The sequence below is a fragment of the Cetorhinus maximus genome, chromosome 11 (genome assembly GCF_964194155.1).
Source record: "Cetorhinus maximus chromosome 11, sCetMax3.hap1.1, whole genome shotgun sequence".
In the NCBI taxonomy this organism is placed as follows: Eukaryota; Metazoa; Chordata; class Chondrichthyes; order Lamniformes; family Cetorhinidae; genus Cetorhinus; species Cetorhinus maximus.
The window spans coordinates 65,969,925-65,987,226 of NC_135889.1; the positions used below are offsets into that span (position 1 = coordinate 65,969,925).

A 17,302-nucleotide genomic window follows, 5' to 3' on the forward strand; every position below is an offset into this window, starting at 1 on the left:
ATATGTTAATCTAGCTTCCCTTAAATGCCTCTATTCTATTTGTCTCAACTACTCCTGGTGGCGAGTTCCACATTCTAACTGCTCTCTGAATAAAGTTCCTCCCAAATTCCCTATCAGATTTATTGGTAACCATTTTATATTTATGGCGTACGTGTCTCCCTAAAGTGGAAACATTTCTCAACATCCAGCCTATCAAATCCCAATATAACCATAAAGGCATCTACCAGGTCATCCCTCAGTTTTCCCTTTTCTAAAGAAAAATGGCACAGGTTGGTCAAACTTCCCTGATAGGTTATAACCTCTTCTGATATCATCCTTGCAGGTCCTTTTTTGCACCTTCTCCAATGCCTCCACATCATCATAAAATGGAGACCAGGACTGTGGACAGCACTAAGTTTAACCACTGTAGTTTAACGAAGGTTCTATACAAGCTTAACGTGACTTCCCTGCTTTTCCATTCTATCCCTCTAGAAATAAACCCCAGTGGTTGGCTTGCTTTTATTTATGTCCTGTGTCAATACTTAAAGCAATTTGTCTATCTGTGCCCCGAGCTCCTTTGCTCCCCTACCCCATTTAGAGTCATTCCTCAAGGGAAGCATGGGCTTCTGTCTTCACACCTACCAACTCCCAAAACCCGTCCACCATCTACAAGGCACGAGTGTGATGGAATACTCTCCACACTTGCCTGCATATGTTTTTCCAACACTCAAAAAGCTCAGCACCATCCAGGACAAAGCATCCCGTTTGATTGGCACCCCATCCAATGCCGTAAGCACTCATTAGCTTCATCAGCTGCACATTATGGCTGCAGTGCGTACCATTTACAAGATGGACTGTAGAAGCTTGTGAAGATTTCTTTGATAGCAGCTCCCAAAATTTGCCACCCCTACTGCTTTGAAAGTGAAGGGCAGCAGGTATATGGGAACACCATCACCTGCAAGTTCCCTTCCAAGTCATATACCCTCCACACTTGGAAATACATCTCTGTTCCTTCTTCATTAGTGTGTAAAAATTCTGGAACTCCCTACCTAACAGCAATGAGGGGCTATCTACACCGTATAGATTGCTGTGGTTCAAAAGGTGACTCACCATCACCTTTTTGAAAGCAAACAGGAACGGGTAAAAAGTGCTGCTGTTGCCAGAGAAGCCCAAGAATGAATAAAAGAAAAATAAGATTGGTCAAGCACAATTTTCCATTTTGAAATCTGTTGTGACTTTTCCTCTATCTTTTGGTTTCTCCATTTTTTCCTATTACACCTTTGAGTAAAGATTCTATTATCTTTCCTACCACTGACATAAAGCTAATTGGTCAATAGTTCCTGAAATTGTTCCATTTCCCTTTTCAAATATAGGAATCAAGTTAATTGCGTGCAAGTCCTCTGGTACTATTCCTTTTTCAAGTGCATATGTATTTATTAATAATGCCTCTGCTACCTCTCCTAATCTTTTAATATGCCTGGATGCAATCTCCCCTCTTTCCATGTTGAATGTCATTATACCTTTTTAAATCTCTTCTAATTTCAAGGCCACTTTGTTAGCAGCCTGGAAAAGTAACTATTCAATATTTCTGCCATTTCACTATTATCTGCAAGCTTACCTTGTGCATTCTTTAGTGGCCCTAACCCTACTCGTGATTTTTCTTATATTATTTGTCTGTAGAATATTCCTTTTTAAATTCCTTGATTTAAAATTCATAATTCCTGTTTTTTTTAAACTTTCTCGCGATCTCTTCACATTCCCTTTCATCATCTCCTTTAATGTTTATGTATTTACTGCATACCTTATTCTTTTGCTTTAATTTTACCCATATCTCTATTAATCCACATGTTTAAATATTGATTAGTTTTTTAATATATCTCTCGAATTCTATTGATATCCTTATAAAATATTTCTGTTTTGTCATTTTACCTTCCTTAGTTTCATTCTCATCCCCAGAAAATTAGATTTTTTTTCAGATTTATTACTTTTGTCTTTGTCTTGCATCTTTCGCAAACATTTTAAACCTTATTATGTTATGAAAATATGAGTGTGGACCATAGGTAGATTAAATGAAATTGGCCAGGTCTATCTAGACTTTGAACCTACTGTCCATTAACCCAATAGGGATTTTTCTATATGTAATTGATATGTCTTGTTGCATATCAGTCTAATTGTAGATGTTGTTGCATTCAGTGGCCGGGTAGCATATTATTTCTGTTGCTATACACTAATAAGAAATGATAATACTGTTTTCCTTTGGATAGCTGGCACAGTCTTTCAGAAATCAAGAGGTTCCTGGGAGTATGTCAATATTTGCATGGGGTTCCTCATACAGAAAGGTTTGAAAATCACTGGTCTATGCAAACAGCATAATGCAAATATATTCAGATTCAGCAGGGAGGTCACAGATTTTTCACTCCTTTTGTAAATCTGTACACTGCCTGTGCCAACTTTACATATGGCAACTGAAATTACAGCTGCTTGAATTTATTCAGCTCTGCAATCTAAGATCCTAGAAAGCTACTGCAGTGTAAACGGTGCTCATTCTTGGCATATATAGTGGCTGTTCAGGGCTTCAATTTGGGCTCTTTACAGTTAATTAATTCCCCACAGAATCAGGTACTAACTTGTATCCACTGTAGGATTCTCTGCGCATTTTATAGTAATTCTATAGTATACATTACAGGATGAACGGCATATTGAGCACTGAATGACGACCACTCAAATTTTTGTACTTCGAATTTTCAAGGTGGTCAGCTGAGGGACAAATTTAGATAAAGCTCCCCAATAGATGACAATCCTCAACTTGGGATCAGACAGGCTCTATTTAAGCCATGGTGAATTGAAAACACCTGTCAAAATATTTTACTTGACACCTGTAGCAAGGAAATCAATGCAATCCAGAAGAATGCCTGATATTCTCCATTCTTCCATTTGTCGTAATTGTTCAAACACCTGACAAAATCCCAGTTGTTGCATGATATGCTTTACTTGTAGGCTTTACATTTATGTGTAGCTATATGGTCCAATGCAAATGTCTATTTGTCTTGCCTCAAGACCAATATTCCATTAATGGATAAACACCTTGAAGGAATTAGTGCTAAGCACTCTTATGCGGGCAAGGTGTCTAATATTTGTGATAAGAGTGCAATTAACATGTCATTATTCCCAACATGAGGCTACACTGTGCTAAAAGTTGAGCAATGTGGAAGTTTCTGGGGCTAGACAAAGTACAAACAACTTCTGACTAGCAGATGAGACAACATTTCACAAATACCTGCAACATATAAGATTAATTCAGTTTCACTGTTGTCACAGATACACACAATTGTACTTTTAGAAACAAAATTTTGTGCTCATGGAGGAAAAAATTGTCTCCATCTTCCTAAAACAGCGAGGAAGAAAAACGACTGGAATTAGGGAGTGTCAACCTGTTCAAACAGGCTGATGTATTTGCAACTCTTAACACACGCGGAAGGTGCTTGCTTTGACAGAAATTAATTTTACCTCTCCTGAACCCCCACTGTTGTGCTTTGCTCCTTACTGAAACATGTGCAGGAATCCAACCATGAAACGAAGAAGGACCAGCTACACAAACCTTTTGCTGAGCCTCCATTAAAAGCGCAGGGCCAGAAATTAAAGGAGTATCATCAGGCTAAAAGCAGACAACTGTGAACCATACCAGAGGCTTGCCGCTTTAGCACATACCATTTCAGATCAGGTAACTGAGAAGAGACCATTCTAGGTGAAGTGAGACAGAGCAGTAGTCAGGTTTAAGGTTACATTGCGATGATTACTGTGAGAATTGGGGGTGCAGCGGGTAGAGGGGCTGGTCAGACAGTACACAGAGGCTGAGTGGGTTGGCATCTTGTCACATGAAAGAAATTGAACAAATGCTGAAAGTAATTTAAACACAAACCTAAAAAAGGGGGAAAAAAATTACAGCTTTGATTGTGTGTGGGGCAATCTGATTAGTACATTAGTCCATAATGGCCTTGCACTGGTCCATTGTTAGCATGAACCAATCAGCAACAATGGAAGATCTACCAAGTTGGACACTGTAGGAAGATGTAAATATGATCGGTATAAAGACTTGGGGGAAATATAGGTAAAGGGTTAACATCAGAAGCATACATGATGCTCATGTAATAATGGATGTCAGATCACAAGACTGAGAAATGAGAGAGGTCTGGAAGGAGACACTCCAACCTTGTGTAGAGGTCCAAATGTGTAAATACTTGCTGTAAACAAACAGTAATGGTTTTAAGAGCATCATATTTTGGAAGAATGGACAATCCTCAAAACCCACGTCTAGACCTCGACCACACAACAAAACATCTCTACACCAGAGTTGCACAAATTTTGACTTGAGGGTCATAGTTTGAGAAATTGTTTTACATTAAAAAATAATTTCATGCAATTAAATATTAAAAGGAATGTGGGATATAGCAAGTGTGGCAAGTGTAGGGTATAGGAGCAGACTCTTGATAGAGATATCACTTCAGTGTTCTGAATATTTATTACATTATAATTTTAAATTATAATTTTTCCTTTAAAATGCTTGCAATGCCACAAATAATGTGTGAACCTTGCCGGGTTGATGAGTTGTCATTATAGTCATCCTCACTTCGCCCCAGATTGAGATTTCCTTGGGTTACTAAGCATTACATACCTCCTTATTACCACCTCAGATTAAAGTTCCAGTACCTCCGTGTTCTGCCGCCCAGATAACTGTACTTGCTATTGTACATGAAAGTAAAAACTTAAAACTAGTCTCTCCAGGAGTCGAGTTGGAAGATGGGGAGGAAAGCTTCTTTCTGATTTCAATGATTTTCCTATATGGCAGCAGAATCAGTGAGCTGTTGAAACTTGGTAAAACTTCCAGATGGAGTTTTTTTTTTAAAATAGAAAAAATTGAAGTGGCTCCATCCATTCCCAACCTACAACAGGAATTTTTCCACATCTCTCACCTTGGCTATTATCACTCTGATTATCTGCCTTCCGTTTTCTTCCTCTCACAGAATCAGGTTGCTTCTTTTCTGGAGTCTAAAAGAAGAAACAAAAATCACATTTGACCTGCCACAATCCTGGCATCTTAACTTGTACTTGTATCTTGTATTGAAGTCAATTTTACAAATAAATTCCAAAACACAAAACCTTGGGGGAATAAGAGGTGCAATTACTTGGAAAACTGTGCAAAGTATTTAGCTAGGGCAAATATGTTGGACCTACAAAACACAACTTTCTCCAGAATATTCTCACTATCCCCACTGCTTAGTGAGTTGAAAGAATCTGGAGATATAGTACTGAACCAAACAGATCAGGAAGACTTGATCCCCTGGCTTTATTAATCACAACCAGAAGAAGTGCAGTATATGTTCCAAATGGTGGATGAAATGGCTTCTGCCCTCAAGCTTTCATACACCAAGGATGATATCAAAGGTCACATGACTTTGGCAAGCCTATGACCACATTGCACAAAGGCACTTCTCCAAACATCCCCCTTTACGTAAAAAAAACCTGCACACACTATCATTTACAATTACAAGTCAGGCACACTCATGGTTTACAATGAAAATCTTCACAGAAAATTGGTCATTCTAGTTTAAACCACTTTCGTCTCCCCCTACACATGCATTGCACACAATCTTTAAAGTGTTCAGGTCTTCTAATAGTGCATGTGCAGGTTGTTATTGTCGTTCTTCTGGTATCTGCTTGCCCCTGGGGTGAGGTTGCCTCTCTAGGGAATTTTGCTCCCATGGCGAGTGTTGCTGCTGATCCATTGCCTTTGTGGGGTAGCGACTGACTGCTGGGACTGATGGTTCTTCAGTTCCTTGAGCATTTGGAAAACTCATCTTCCTCATCAGCTATCTGCTGTGAAGGAGCAGCTTCTCCAATTGTACATATATGTCTACAGTTACAATGATATATTTTACTCTTGTATTCAGAGTATACAATTGAGGTGACAACTTAACTGCACAGGTCCCAAGTTGCTAAGTGGCTGACTTTTGTTGAGACCGTTGAATGTTTGCACTCTGACCAGCTCTCCAATCCTCAGTTCTGGCGATGATTTGACAGCTTTATGAAAGTGAAATTTGGCTGTCGTTTCACTTTGATTTTGTCATTCACGACTGTTACCACTACCTGCTTCAGCAGTGTTTTAGCTATTTGAAGAGTAGTTTGGGAGCAGCATGACATTAGTCACTGAACTGGTCAACTTTCCATCCCCTCAGTAGATGTGTTACTTCATTCTAGGATTGTCTTGTACACATCTGTGCTGGATCCACTCAATTTTTTTATGATCCTCCGTCAATTTTTACTGCTGCCTCAGCCTTTCCATTTGACCAGGGAGAGCGTGGAGATGATATGTAGTGCTGAATTTCCCAATCACTCACGAAGCGCCTAACTTCTTCATTCATGAATGGAGGACCATTGTCACTCATCACAATGTCAGAAATGCCAAAATGACCGAACCGTGCTTTCAGGCGTTCTATGATCTCACTGGTAGTCAATGACATCAGCTTGTCTAACATACAAGTTCAACACGTAACAGGGAAGGCAAATGGAATGTTGGCTTTTATTTCAATGGGAATGGAGTATCAAAACAGGGATGTCTTGCTAAAACTATACAAGGCACTAATTAGACCACACCTAGAATACTGTGAACAATATTGGTGCCCTTATCTAAGGAAAGATATACTGGCATTGGAGGCAGTGCAGAGAAGGTTCACTTGGTTGACCCCGGGTATGGGGGGGGGGGGGGGGGGTTTTCTTATGAGGAGAGGTTGAGTAGGTTTGACCTGTGCTCATTGGAGTTAAGAAGAATAAGAGGTGACCTTATTGAAACATATAGGATTCTTAGGGGGCTTGACAGGGTGGATGCCAAGAGGTTGTTTCCCCTTGTGGGAGAGTCTAGGACCAGAGGGCATAATCTCAGAGTAAGGGGACACCCATTTAAAACAGAGATGAGGAGGAATTTCTTCTCTCAGAGAGTAGTCAATCTGTGGAATTCTGTAGAGGCTGGGTTGTTAAGTATATTCAAGGGTGAGATAGACAGATTTTTAATCAGTAAGGGAATCAAGGGTTATGGGGAAAAGGCAGGAAAGTGGAGTTGAGGATTATCAGATCAGCCGTGATCTCACTGAATGGCGGAGCAGACTCAATGGGCCAAATGGCCTACTTCTGCTCCTATGTCTTATGGTCTAACTTCCAGTAGTCTGAATAGTAGTCAACGGTGACGAGATAGCCAGTTCCTATTCCAAGCTTCATCTATGGTCTATCTGGGGTGTCATGAGTCATTAGCTTGCTTAGCTTGATTTTTTTTTAACGTTATTGTTATTGGTTATCCCAGCAAAGATGATTATCTTCCATGAGTCCAAAGATGGCTGATGAGACCGATTTGAGATCTACAGACTTTATGGCACGTTGAGCATTTGTTGTCATGTGGGATGTCTGGTCCTGTGTTATCAGTTCGGGTATGTTTATTTCGCTGTGTGTCCTTTTCGCCACTCCTGCTTTTCCTCGTCATCTTGTCGTCACTGGATCTCAAAATGCTGGGATCATTCCCACAGACACTGCCACGGTTTGGTTTGATCCAAGGCAATGGTGTCCCAGGAGTTGATGTCAATGTTGCGTTTCTTCATACTGGGTTTCTTCATGTTGGCTTTCAGCATATCTTAGAAACGCTTCTTCTGTTGTCCTCTGGTGTGTTCGCCCTGACTGAGCCGGAGAAGACAACCTGCTTTGGGAGTCTGGTATTTGATGTCTGAGCTATATGACCAACTCAACGAAGCTGATGGCAGATGATCATAGCCTCGATGCTTGTGGTGCCTGCTTGTGGTCCCTGCTTGTTGGTGCATCTGATCTCTCACTTTATACATAAGATGTTCCGCAGGCAGCATTGATGGTATGATTCCAGTGTTTGAGGATCGCAACATCAAAACTGAAACCAAAATCATGGTCTACCGTGCGGTCATGATCCCTTGTTTATGGGGCTGAAACATGGACAATGCAAAGGAAGCATTGTTCATTCCAAGCACTGCACTGACTGATATGGTCCATGATCTCATTGCTCGTGTTTAGCCAGTAGAGCACTTTTCTTGCCTTCCTCAGACTAGACACAATTCCTTGATGGCTTGCATGGATGCACTTCAGCATCTCTTTCCTCATCTCCTTGGAGATGATGACTCTAGTTCCTTTGCACAAGATGCCATCTTGGACAATCATCCCTGTATGTCCAATACTCTCTTATAACAATAAGTGTGCCCTTGATGGTTTCCAGCCAATCTTTCATTACTACTTCCCTGTAGCGCTTGGAGAGTTGCATCTCGTTGCGTAGTTTGCTTGATCCGAGTAAGACACTTGTCTATCAGATTCAATGTCTCTGCTGGATTGATAATTTCCAGAGCTTGTGGTACTGTTGCTTCTTGTTGAATCTGGAAGATTTCACACTCTATACTAGCAGCAGCAAGTTTCTTCAAAGGGACTGAGACTCTTGACAGCATGTTAGCAATGTGCATCCGCTTCCCCTGCTTGTATTTCACTCCCAAACGATAACTCTGCAAATGAAGTAACATCCTTTGTAGGTGTTCTGGAGCAGATAGGAGTGGTTTGAGAAAGATGCTTTGAAGTGGCTTGTGGTCAGACTCTTTGTCGCTCCCAAATAGGTACTGATTAAAATGCTCACAAGCAAAGACAATAATAAGGCACACTTTCTCAATCTGTGCATAGCATCGTTCAATTTGAGTTAATGCTCTGGATGCAAACACAACAGGCTGTCCTTGCTGCACGAAGGTTGCTCCAAGTCCTGGCTCGCTGGCATGACACTACAGGCATATACTGATCAATGTTCTTCCCATCTTCCTGAGTTCTGGTGTTGAAATTGTAGCATTCATAAGTAACATTAGTAGAGGGCTTAAAATGGGTCCTTAAGGCCTCCAAATTTCACAAGGCTGACTTTTCTGACTCTTCAACGAGGTCTAAGGTGCAATAAAGCTTGCAGTACTCTTTCCCTAGCACTGATAACAGAGTTGCTACCCTTATTTGTTCCCGTTTCTTGCTTAACTCTGTGGCAATTTCGTAGTTTTGCCATTCAGACTGGAAGAATTTCCAATTTATTTTCAAATCTGCCTTCATAGGAAGAAGTACTGGAATACTTAAAGACATTCTGACTTACCCAGTGACCAATGTTCTGTACAAAGTTGCAGACTTAAGTTTTAATAATTCTCTGCTGATTCTTACTGCTGGCTCTCTTATAGCTACCAAAATCCCCCTCAGCTGCACACTCCTGACACTATGTTCCAAATGACGGATGAAATGGCTATTGCTTTCAAGCCTTTTTCCACTAAGAATGAGAGGGGTCACTTTTTTTTCCCCATTCGTTCATGGGATGTGGGCATCACCGCCCAGGCCAGCATTTATTACCCATTTCTAATTGCCCTAGTTCAGAGGGCATTTAAGAATCAACCACATTATTGTGTGGCCGGGAGTCACATGTAGGCCAGACCAGGTAAAGACAGCAGATTCCCTTCTCTAAAGGACATTAGTGAACCAGATTTTACAACAATCAACAATGGTTTCATGGTCATTAGACTTTCAATTCCAGATTTTTGTTGAATTCAAATTGCACTTTCTGCCGTGGCAGGATTCGAACCCAGAGCATTACCCTGGGTCTCTGGATTACTAGTCCAGCGACAATACCACTATGTTATCGTCTCCCCATAACTATGGCAAGCCTATAGCCACATTGAACAAAGGCACTTCTTCAAACAGTACATTTGCGCTTAGCACCTCTGGGCTAGGAATTAAAAAAAACAGCCAGGATTCCTACCCCCTGACCAAAACCCTGTAATCCTTGCGAAAACGAAACATGAGCGTATCATTAGTTGAGCGTGGCAAAGATACTAACCCCAATTACGTCTTACATAAAGCACCACCTTCTCTAGGTTATACTGAATTATGTAAATTTCAATTAAGTTTTTAAAATTACTTCATACTCTGTGAATGCTCTCTATTTATTAGTTACATTCCATTCAGGAGATGGTGCCAAACTGACGATAAAATAGTTCTAGTCTGCCCTACCTATGGTTGCAGTCGATGATATGGAATCAAGTCTGAAGCTGGCGAGAATCAGGGTCTGGAGCTAGTGTAGCGAGGGCGTGCAAAGTTGGTTTTCAAAACTGAAGGGCAGGATCTGAGGTAGAGCCCAGGATTGAAACTCTATTATAATCTGAAAGGTACAATTCTAAAGGGGTTGCAGTAGCAGAGAAACCTGGGTAAACATGCACAAAACATTGAAGCTGGCACGACAGGTTGAGAAGTGGTTAAAAAGGCATATGGGATCCTGGGATCTATAAATAAACAGAGGCATAGGGTACAAAAAGTAAGTTAGTTATGATGAAAACAATGGCTCAACCGAAGTATGGTGTCCAATTCTGGGCATCAGACTTTAGGAAGGACGTGAAGGCTTTGGAAAAATTGCAGAAAAGATTTACATAAGAATGGTTCCAGAGATCAGAGACTTCAGCTACAAGAATAAATAGGAGAGAGACAGGGGTTGTTCCTCCAGGAGGTTTGATAGGTTTTCAAAATCATGAGCAGATGGGGAGAAATCATTCCATGATGGAAGGTTTGAGAATCAGAGGACAATGATTTAGCATGATTGGTTTGCAACAGCGACGAGAGGAAAAACTTTTTATACAGCAAGTGGTTAAGATCTGGAATGCACTGCCTGTGGTGGAAGCAGATTCATCTGTAACTTTCAAAGGGGAATTGGATAAGCACTTGAAGAGAAAGAAAATTGCTGGGGTACAAGAAAAGGATTGGAGAGTGGGACAAGCAAAGCTGCTCCTGCAGAGGGTCAGCATCGACATGACAGACTGAATGGACTCCTTCTATGCTGTAACCATTCTATGATTCCATGAAAATGCAAGAAAATTCAAGAAAAGGCCATTGGCCCAGTAACGTTCATCATATTAATATTCCAAGTCAGGCTTCTCAGAATCTAACTCAATTTTCAACATCACTAATGTCTTTGGCTCTTAATTGGTAATTACTGCCAAATTAATCACTGTAGTAATTTTTTTTCCCCTAAAATGTGTTTCAAGTTTGCTTTTATTAATTTAAATGTGTCTACCAGTTTAATTGATCTTGAAGTAATATTCTAAGAGCTCATCATCCATACCATTTAATACATCTGAGGCCTTGATGAGGTATTCTCCTGTCCCTTCATATCCTTTAATTTTATGATATAATGAGAACTGTAACCCTGGACCCTAGCTCCAGCCTAGTATCAGAGAGACAACTTAATGATGTTTCCCCTCTGAACTGCAGAGCTTAAGCCTTTTCAGTCTTTCTTCATAGATCAGCTTCTTCACAGATGGGATTATTTTTGTCACTTATCTCTGTACCACTTCCAATGCATGTATATCCTTTTTCAAGCAGCCAAAATGCTACAAGGTATTCAATGCACGGTCAACCAATACATTGCAAAGCCTTAGCATAATCCCTGTAGATTTATTGGGTTTGACATGCTGATCAGGACCAACTTTAGTACAACTGAAAGGTGCTTAAGCACATCTTGCATCAGACACACATTATGTCTTGCAAGATTTTACAGTCTTTATTCAAATAATTATTCAATGCTCCCAGGACAGATGTTGCTCTGTGCTGCAGGCCCATAACTGAATGAGCAGCAATTTTAAGAGCTGTGCAAAAAAACAAAAAGTTGAATTTATTGCATTGCAAAGGATAGCTGAAGGTAGCATCAAAGTCCAGGGAGAAGGGAAGATGCTGAGTAGAAAGGTTTCATCTCTGAAGTAGTGATGCATTCTTCTCAGTAATTTGCTGTCCATGTTGGCCAAGAGGAAGCAACAGAGCAGATGAACACCATTTCATATGTACAGATACAAAAAGTTTAATACAGAGGTTTCCAACATAAGTACAGTGTGAATTTGGCTGCTTCAAGAGTAATGATACTTTGCAGCCATGACATATCACCTCAACAAGCAGCTCTTAATTATTTTGGATGCATAATGATCTGTCAATCCTTTAGCTTTTCTCACACGATCACAATTCATGGTACCCTGCCAGGTTTAAAGGAAACATTCCAATGTTAGGACTTGTATCAAATATCATTGCCACTTGTATTTGCATTCCCAATGGCTCATGATCTGGGAAGAAGGTTGTCCATTTGCTTGCGATATCTAAGCTCTTCAAACTTGAAGCACTTGCATTATAGCAGCCTTCCATCTCATGAAATAATGGTTTGCATGGTGGTGAAGAACTCTTAAGCATTGCCTCGTGTAGCTCCAAGTGCTCCACTCTGGCTTGGCAGTCTCTGTCGCATTTGCTACAGAGGAAGATGTATGGTTCACTGGCTTCTGTTTTCTCTGAGCCCTGTGCTCAGCCAACTGAGCTTTTTGTTTCTGCCCACCTCTTCAAAACAGTCAGCCTCCAGAGGTCACGACCATCAGTGACTGTCCCCCAACTGTCAGTGTACATATCTGCCATCTCCATTGCTTGCTTGTAGGTGTCCTTGCAGTGGAGGTATGGACACCCAAGAGGTAGTGACCCAGTGGTCAATTCATGTACAGAAGGTCTTTGGGGATACGGTTATCATCCATCCGATGAACATAGCCAAGCCAGCACAGACGTCATTGGCTTAGTAATGTGTGCATACTGATGGAATTAGCGCACTCCAGAACATCTGGGTTGGTGATTTTGTCCTGCCAGGCAATGCTAGGAAGATGTCTCAGACATCAAAGGTGGGAACTGTTCAGCCTTTTCTCCAGCCTAGTATATGTTGTCCAGGTCTCACCACTGTAGGGTATGCTGAGGATGCAGGCTTGGTAGATGCACACTTTGGAGGTAACGCATGACCAAGGTGTAGGCATCACTGTAACTAACTCGCTACTCTGGATGATAAAACACCCCCGCCAACTGCTTCTGAGCGCATTCTCTCCATCTGCCTCTTAAATCAAACAGGGCCAGTTAACTTCATGAGTATCTATGCTCCAATACAGAGGCGAAAAACCAGTTCTATGAGCAGCTTGACCCTGTTATCGGAAGAATCTTTAAGTCAGAACATCTTTACCTACTAGGAGATTTCAATGGAAGAGCGGGCGCAGGCCATGAGGCATGGTCCTTCTGCCTCAGACATCATGGCCTGGGAAGGATAAATGAGAACCGACAGAGACTACTTGAGCTTTGGTGCTACCATGAGCTTTGCGTAACACCTTCTTTCAGAACAAACCATGCCACAAGGTGTCCTGGAGACATCAAAGAGATCAGGGCACTGGCACAAGCTGGATCTAATCAACACCAGACATTACTCTGAATAGCATCCTCAACACAAGCAGCTACCACAAAGCTGTGATACAGATCTTTCTCTGGTGTGCACCAGGGTAAGGATACAATCTTTGAAGCTTTTTTATTAAAAGCAGAAATGCCGTCCTCTGATCAACTGCCCACCCAGATAAAAAACAGTTCCCGTTGTTGCAGAGGGTGGGCTGCTACTGTCACAAAAAAGCTTCTTCCTTGTGTTTCCCTAGGTGCCTTCAAGGAACAGCATTCTGCAAGCCTGGTGAATGTTCAGCCCATTCACTCCACTTTCAGAAAGCATGAGCACAGGAATATGTATCAGAATGGGACTCTGATTAAAGTGACATCAGGGGACAATGGGTGATACAGTGCACCAAGGGAGGAGTGAATTCAAGTGAAAGCAGCAGGAAGCAACTAGCTGAACAGAAGGTTCAAGGCCAGCCCCAGTTAAAGTTGCAGAATTAGTGTCACGCAGAACTGGAATACAAACGAGTGTTACTTTTTAAGCGCTGTCAATTTATTGATATGGAGGAGTTCATTAGCCATATTTGTGTGGTGATGTTTGACTGCTACAAAGATCCAAAAACATTTGGTAACTTTATATTATCTCCATCTATTTCCTATCACCCATTTACTATCATGTTTTTGCGTATTCTAAAGTTTATGCAACTAAACCTACATAACCTGAGCTCTCTCCCTGCGTCCATTTTGGCTGCCGCACAGGACCCAGGCGCAATCTATTTCCACTTTTGCTCTATTTTTTAAACTTGAGTACTGCTGAAAAGAGACATGCTGTCAAAGCTTTTTGTCTTGCACTCGTCAGGACAGATGTAAGACTGCCAAATTTCAAAAAAATTTCAAACAATCTATTATGCACGAGAAAAGGGGTGCTGATTGGTTGGCAATCAGAGCTGACTTGCCAACCAATCAGTACCACTTTTGTCATGCTGTATAGATTGTTGTTCCCATGGATTTTAAAACTTTCTAGGATATACAATAGTAGAAGTTACAAGCTTCATTTTTTTCTCCTTAATAAATGCTTTTAGCAAGTAACTAATTTCATTATTTTCTCGTCGTCTTCAATTCCTCTAGCACATCTATCCTTCTCTTCCAAGAACTTTCCTATTCATTTTTTCAGTGTTACATAGCTGGAAAATATTTTGATAACATCCTCTCCTATACTCACCTCTAATGCTCTCCTTGCCTTACTTTAGGCTTTTCCTTTACTCCTGTCTGGGCTCAGGTTAGTAATATGAAGAAACACAAAGTCAAGTTTCAAGAAACGAAGGTAAAATCGAAGGGTGCACTGGAGTCAACAGGCAAGGTTGACTACAGGTAATGGGTGAGGTCCTTGGGTCAGATGCTTATGTTAGGATGCAAAGTTGTGAAGGTGAAATATTCATTAAACAGAAACAAGCAAATAGCAATAAATAAACATACTCTATATCTTTGTGAACAGAGTGTTTGAAATACTTTCATTGAATGTGGCCAGAAAACCATGGAACATAAGCTTAGAGCACTTAACAATCTTGGTCAACAAGCAGAGCGATAATGACAATTTTTTTTCAGATTTCAAATCTGGAGAAACTCCCAAGAAACAATTCAATTCCATGTGTTAATGCCCATTTGAGAGAAAAAATTTCTCCTCATCTCCCTCTTAAACGGTGGACCTCATTCTTAAACTGTGTCCCCTGGTTCTAGGCTCTCATGTGGAAACACCCTCCCAGTATCTACCCTATCAAATCCTCTCAGGATCTTATATGTTTCAATAAGATCACCTCTCATTCTTCTAAACTCCAATGGGTATAGGCCCAACCTGTTCAAGCTTCCTGATAAGATAAGCCCCTCATTCCAGGAATGAGTCGAGTGAATCTTCTCTGAACTGCTTCTAACACAATTATATGCTTTTTTCAAATAAGGAGATCAAAACTGTACACAGTTGTGTTCTCACCAAGACCCTGTACATCTGCATTACAACTTCACTGCTTGCAATAAAAGCCAACATTTCATTTGCCTTCCTAATCACTTGCTGTACCTGCATAGCAACATTTTGTGATTCATGTACCAGGACACCCAGGTCCCTCCGTACCAAGTTCAGCAATCTCTCCCCATTTAAATAGTGTACTGCTTTTTTATTCTTCCTGCCAAAGTGGACACATTCACATTCTCCCACAATATACTTCTGCCAAATTTTTCCCCACTCGCTCAACCTGTCTATATCCTTTTGCAGACTCTCTACCTCCTCTTGACAACTTACTTTCCTACCTAAAGAAGAGTTTCTGAAGAAGAGTCACATGGACTCAAAACATTAACTTTGTTTCTCTCTCCAAAGATGCTACCAGACCTGCTGAGTTTTTCCAGCATTTTCTGTTTTTATTTCAGATTTCCAGCATCCGCAGTGTTTTGCTTTTACTTTCCTACCTATCTTGATGTCGTCGGCAAATTTAGCTACCATACCTTTGGTCCCTTCATTCAGATCATTGATGTAGATTGTAAATAGTTGGGCCCCAGCACTGATCCCTCTGGCACTTCACTTGTTACAGCTTGCCAACCCAAAAAAGACCCATTTATCCCTCTCTGCTTCCTGTTAGCTAACCAATCCTTTATTCATGCTAATACATTACTCCTTCTACGCCATGTAATCTTGTGTAGTAATGAGTGAGTGGGTGAGGTTAGTCAGGTCTGGTAGGGTTGGGTCAAGAGGGGCAGTCAGGTGGTTGGGTGTTAGCGTGGTCGGGAGGGGTTGTTGGGTCAAGTAGATGGGGCAGGTCAGGGGATTGAGGGGGGAGTGGAGGGTCAGTGTGAATGATTGGGGGCTCAGTTCTGTAGATATCCAGGAGTTGGACTAGGATTTTTCTACCTAACATTTTCTGGGTAACTATCCAGGTAAGTACGTTGGAACTGTCCGAAGTCTGACTCAAACTTAGAGTCAGCGATTTTCTCAGAGGGGCTTGGCGAACAAGGGAATTGACCATCAGAAGTTTGAACTTCCCCGGTAATTCCCACGGAGGTCAGCGCGTTGGGACTTCTGTGGGGTCTCGACGTGCATCTGGAGTCGTATATCCGGTTTCCAATGCTTGGGAGACCAGAAGATCTGGGGTTGTGTGTTTATCTAGCTTCCCCTTAAATGCAGCTGTGCTATTTACCTCAACTGATCTTTGTGGTAATGAGTTCCACATTATAACCATTTTCTGGGTAAAATAGTTTTACCCAAAATCCCTTTTGGATTTATTAATGGCAATCTTATATTTTGGCTCCTAGTTTTGAATCCTGTTCACGCTACTGAACCTCCTCATTATTTTAAAGGCTTCCATCAGGTCACCACAAAGCCTTCTCATTTCTAGAGGAAAGATCCCCAGCCTGTTAAGTCTCTCCAATAGTCATAATCTCTCAGTTCTGGTATTATCCTTGCAAGTCTTTTTTGTACCTTCTTCAGTGCCTCTATATCCTGACAACATGGAGTACTATGCATGGTTCTGTTCTCCAAGTACGGTCTAAGTAAGGCTGTATACAAGTTTAGCATGAATTCTCGACTTTACAATTGTACCCCTCGAGAAATAAGCCCCACTGCCTGATTTGCTATTCTATAGTCTTATTAACCTGGTACAACTTCGTAATTTGTATCTTTTTTAGGTACACAGGGATTGACCAGTGGTAAAAAGAGTGTAAAAAACATATGGCTATGATGAATTAATACAATGCATGAAAAATAATATCAGACATTTAAAGGTAAATAAAAAGCAATAATTAAATGCATTCCCCACCCTCCAAACTCCACAATAATGTTCTAAATTTCTTCCCACTCTTTTTTTTGAGGTCTCCCTGATTAAAAGTAATTCTCCAGACGAGAGAAAAGCAGTGTGTCAAAAAAACTCCCAGGTCCCATCAAGACAGTTTTGCATACTTCTAAGCAATCAGTTATGGAAAACATCAGTAAGTCATGTTCTGATTTTTCTATCACAGTGCAGGTCAAATTGTAAAAACTGGAATGTGGGATATATGG

The 17,302-nt window shown here is 41.0% G+C and overlaps 1 protein-coding gene across 9 annotated transcripts in view; it reads right to left on the minus strand.

Moving 5' to 3' along the window:
- Positions 1–17,302, minus strand: part of LOC144686660 (serine/threonine-protein kinase tousled-like 1) — a 184,622-nt gene that overhangs the window by 73,193 nt on the left and 94,127 nt on the right. For all 9 annotated transcript variants that reach the window (XM_078552153.1, XM_078552154.1, XM_078552152.1 and 6 more), the window contains one exon: positions 4,950–5,025. In XM_078552153.1, the coding sequence (XP_078408279.1) occupies positions 4,950–5,025 (76 nt within the window). The remainder of the gene's footprint in view (positions 1–4,949; positions 5,026–17,302) is intronic.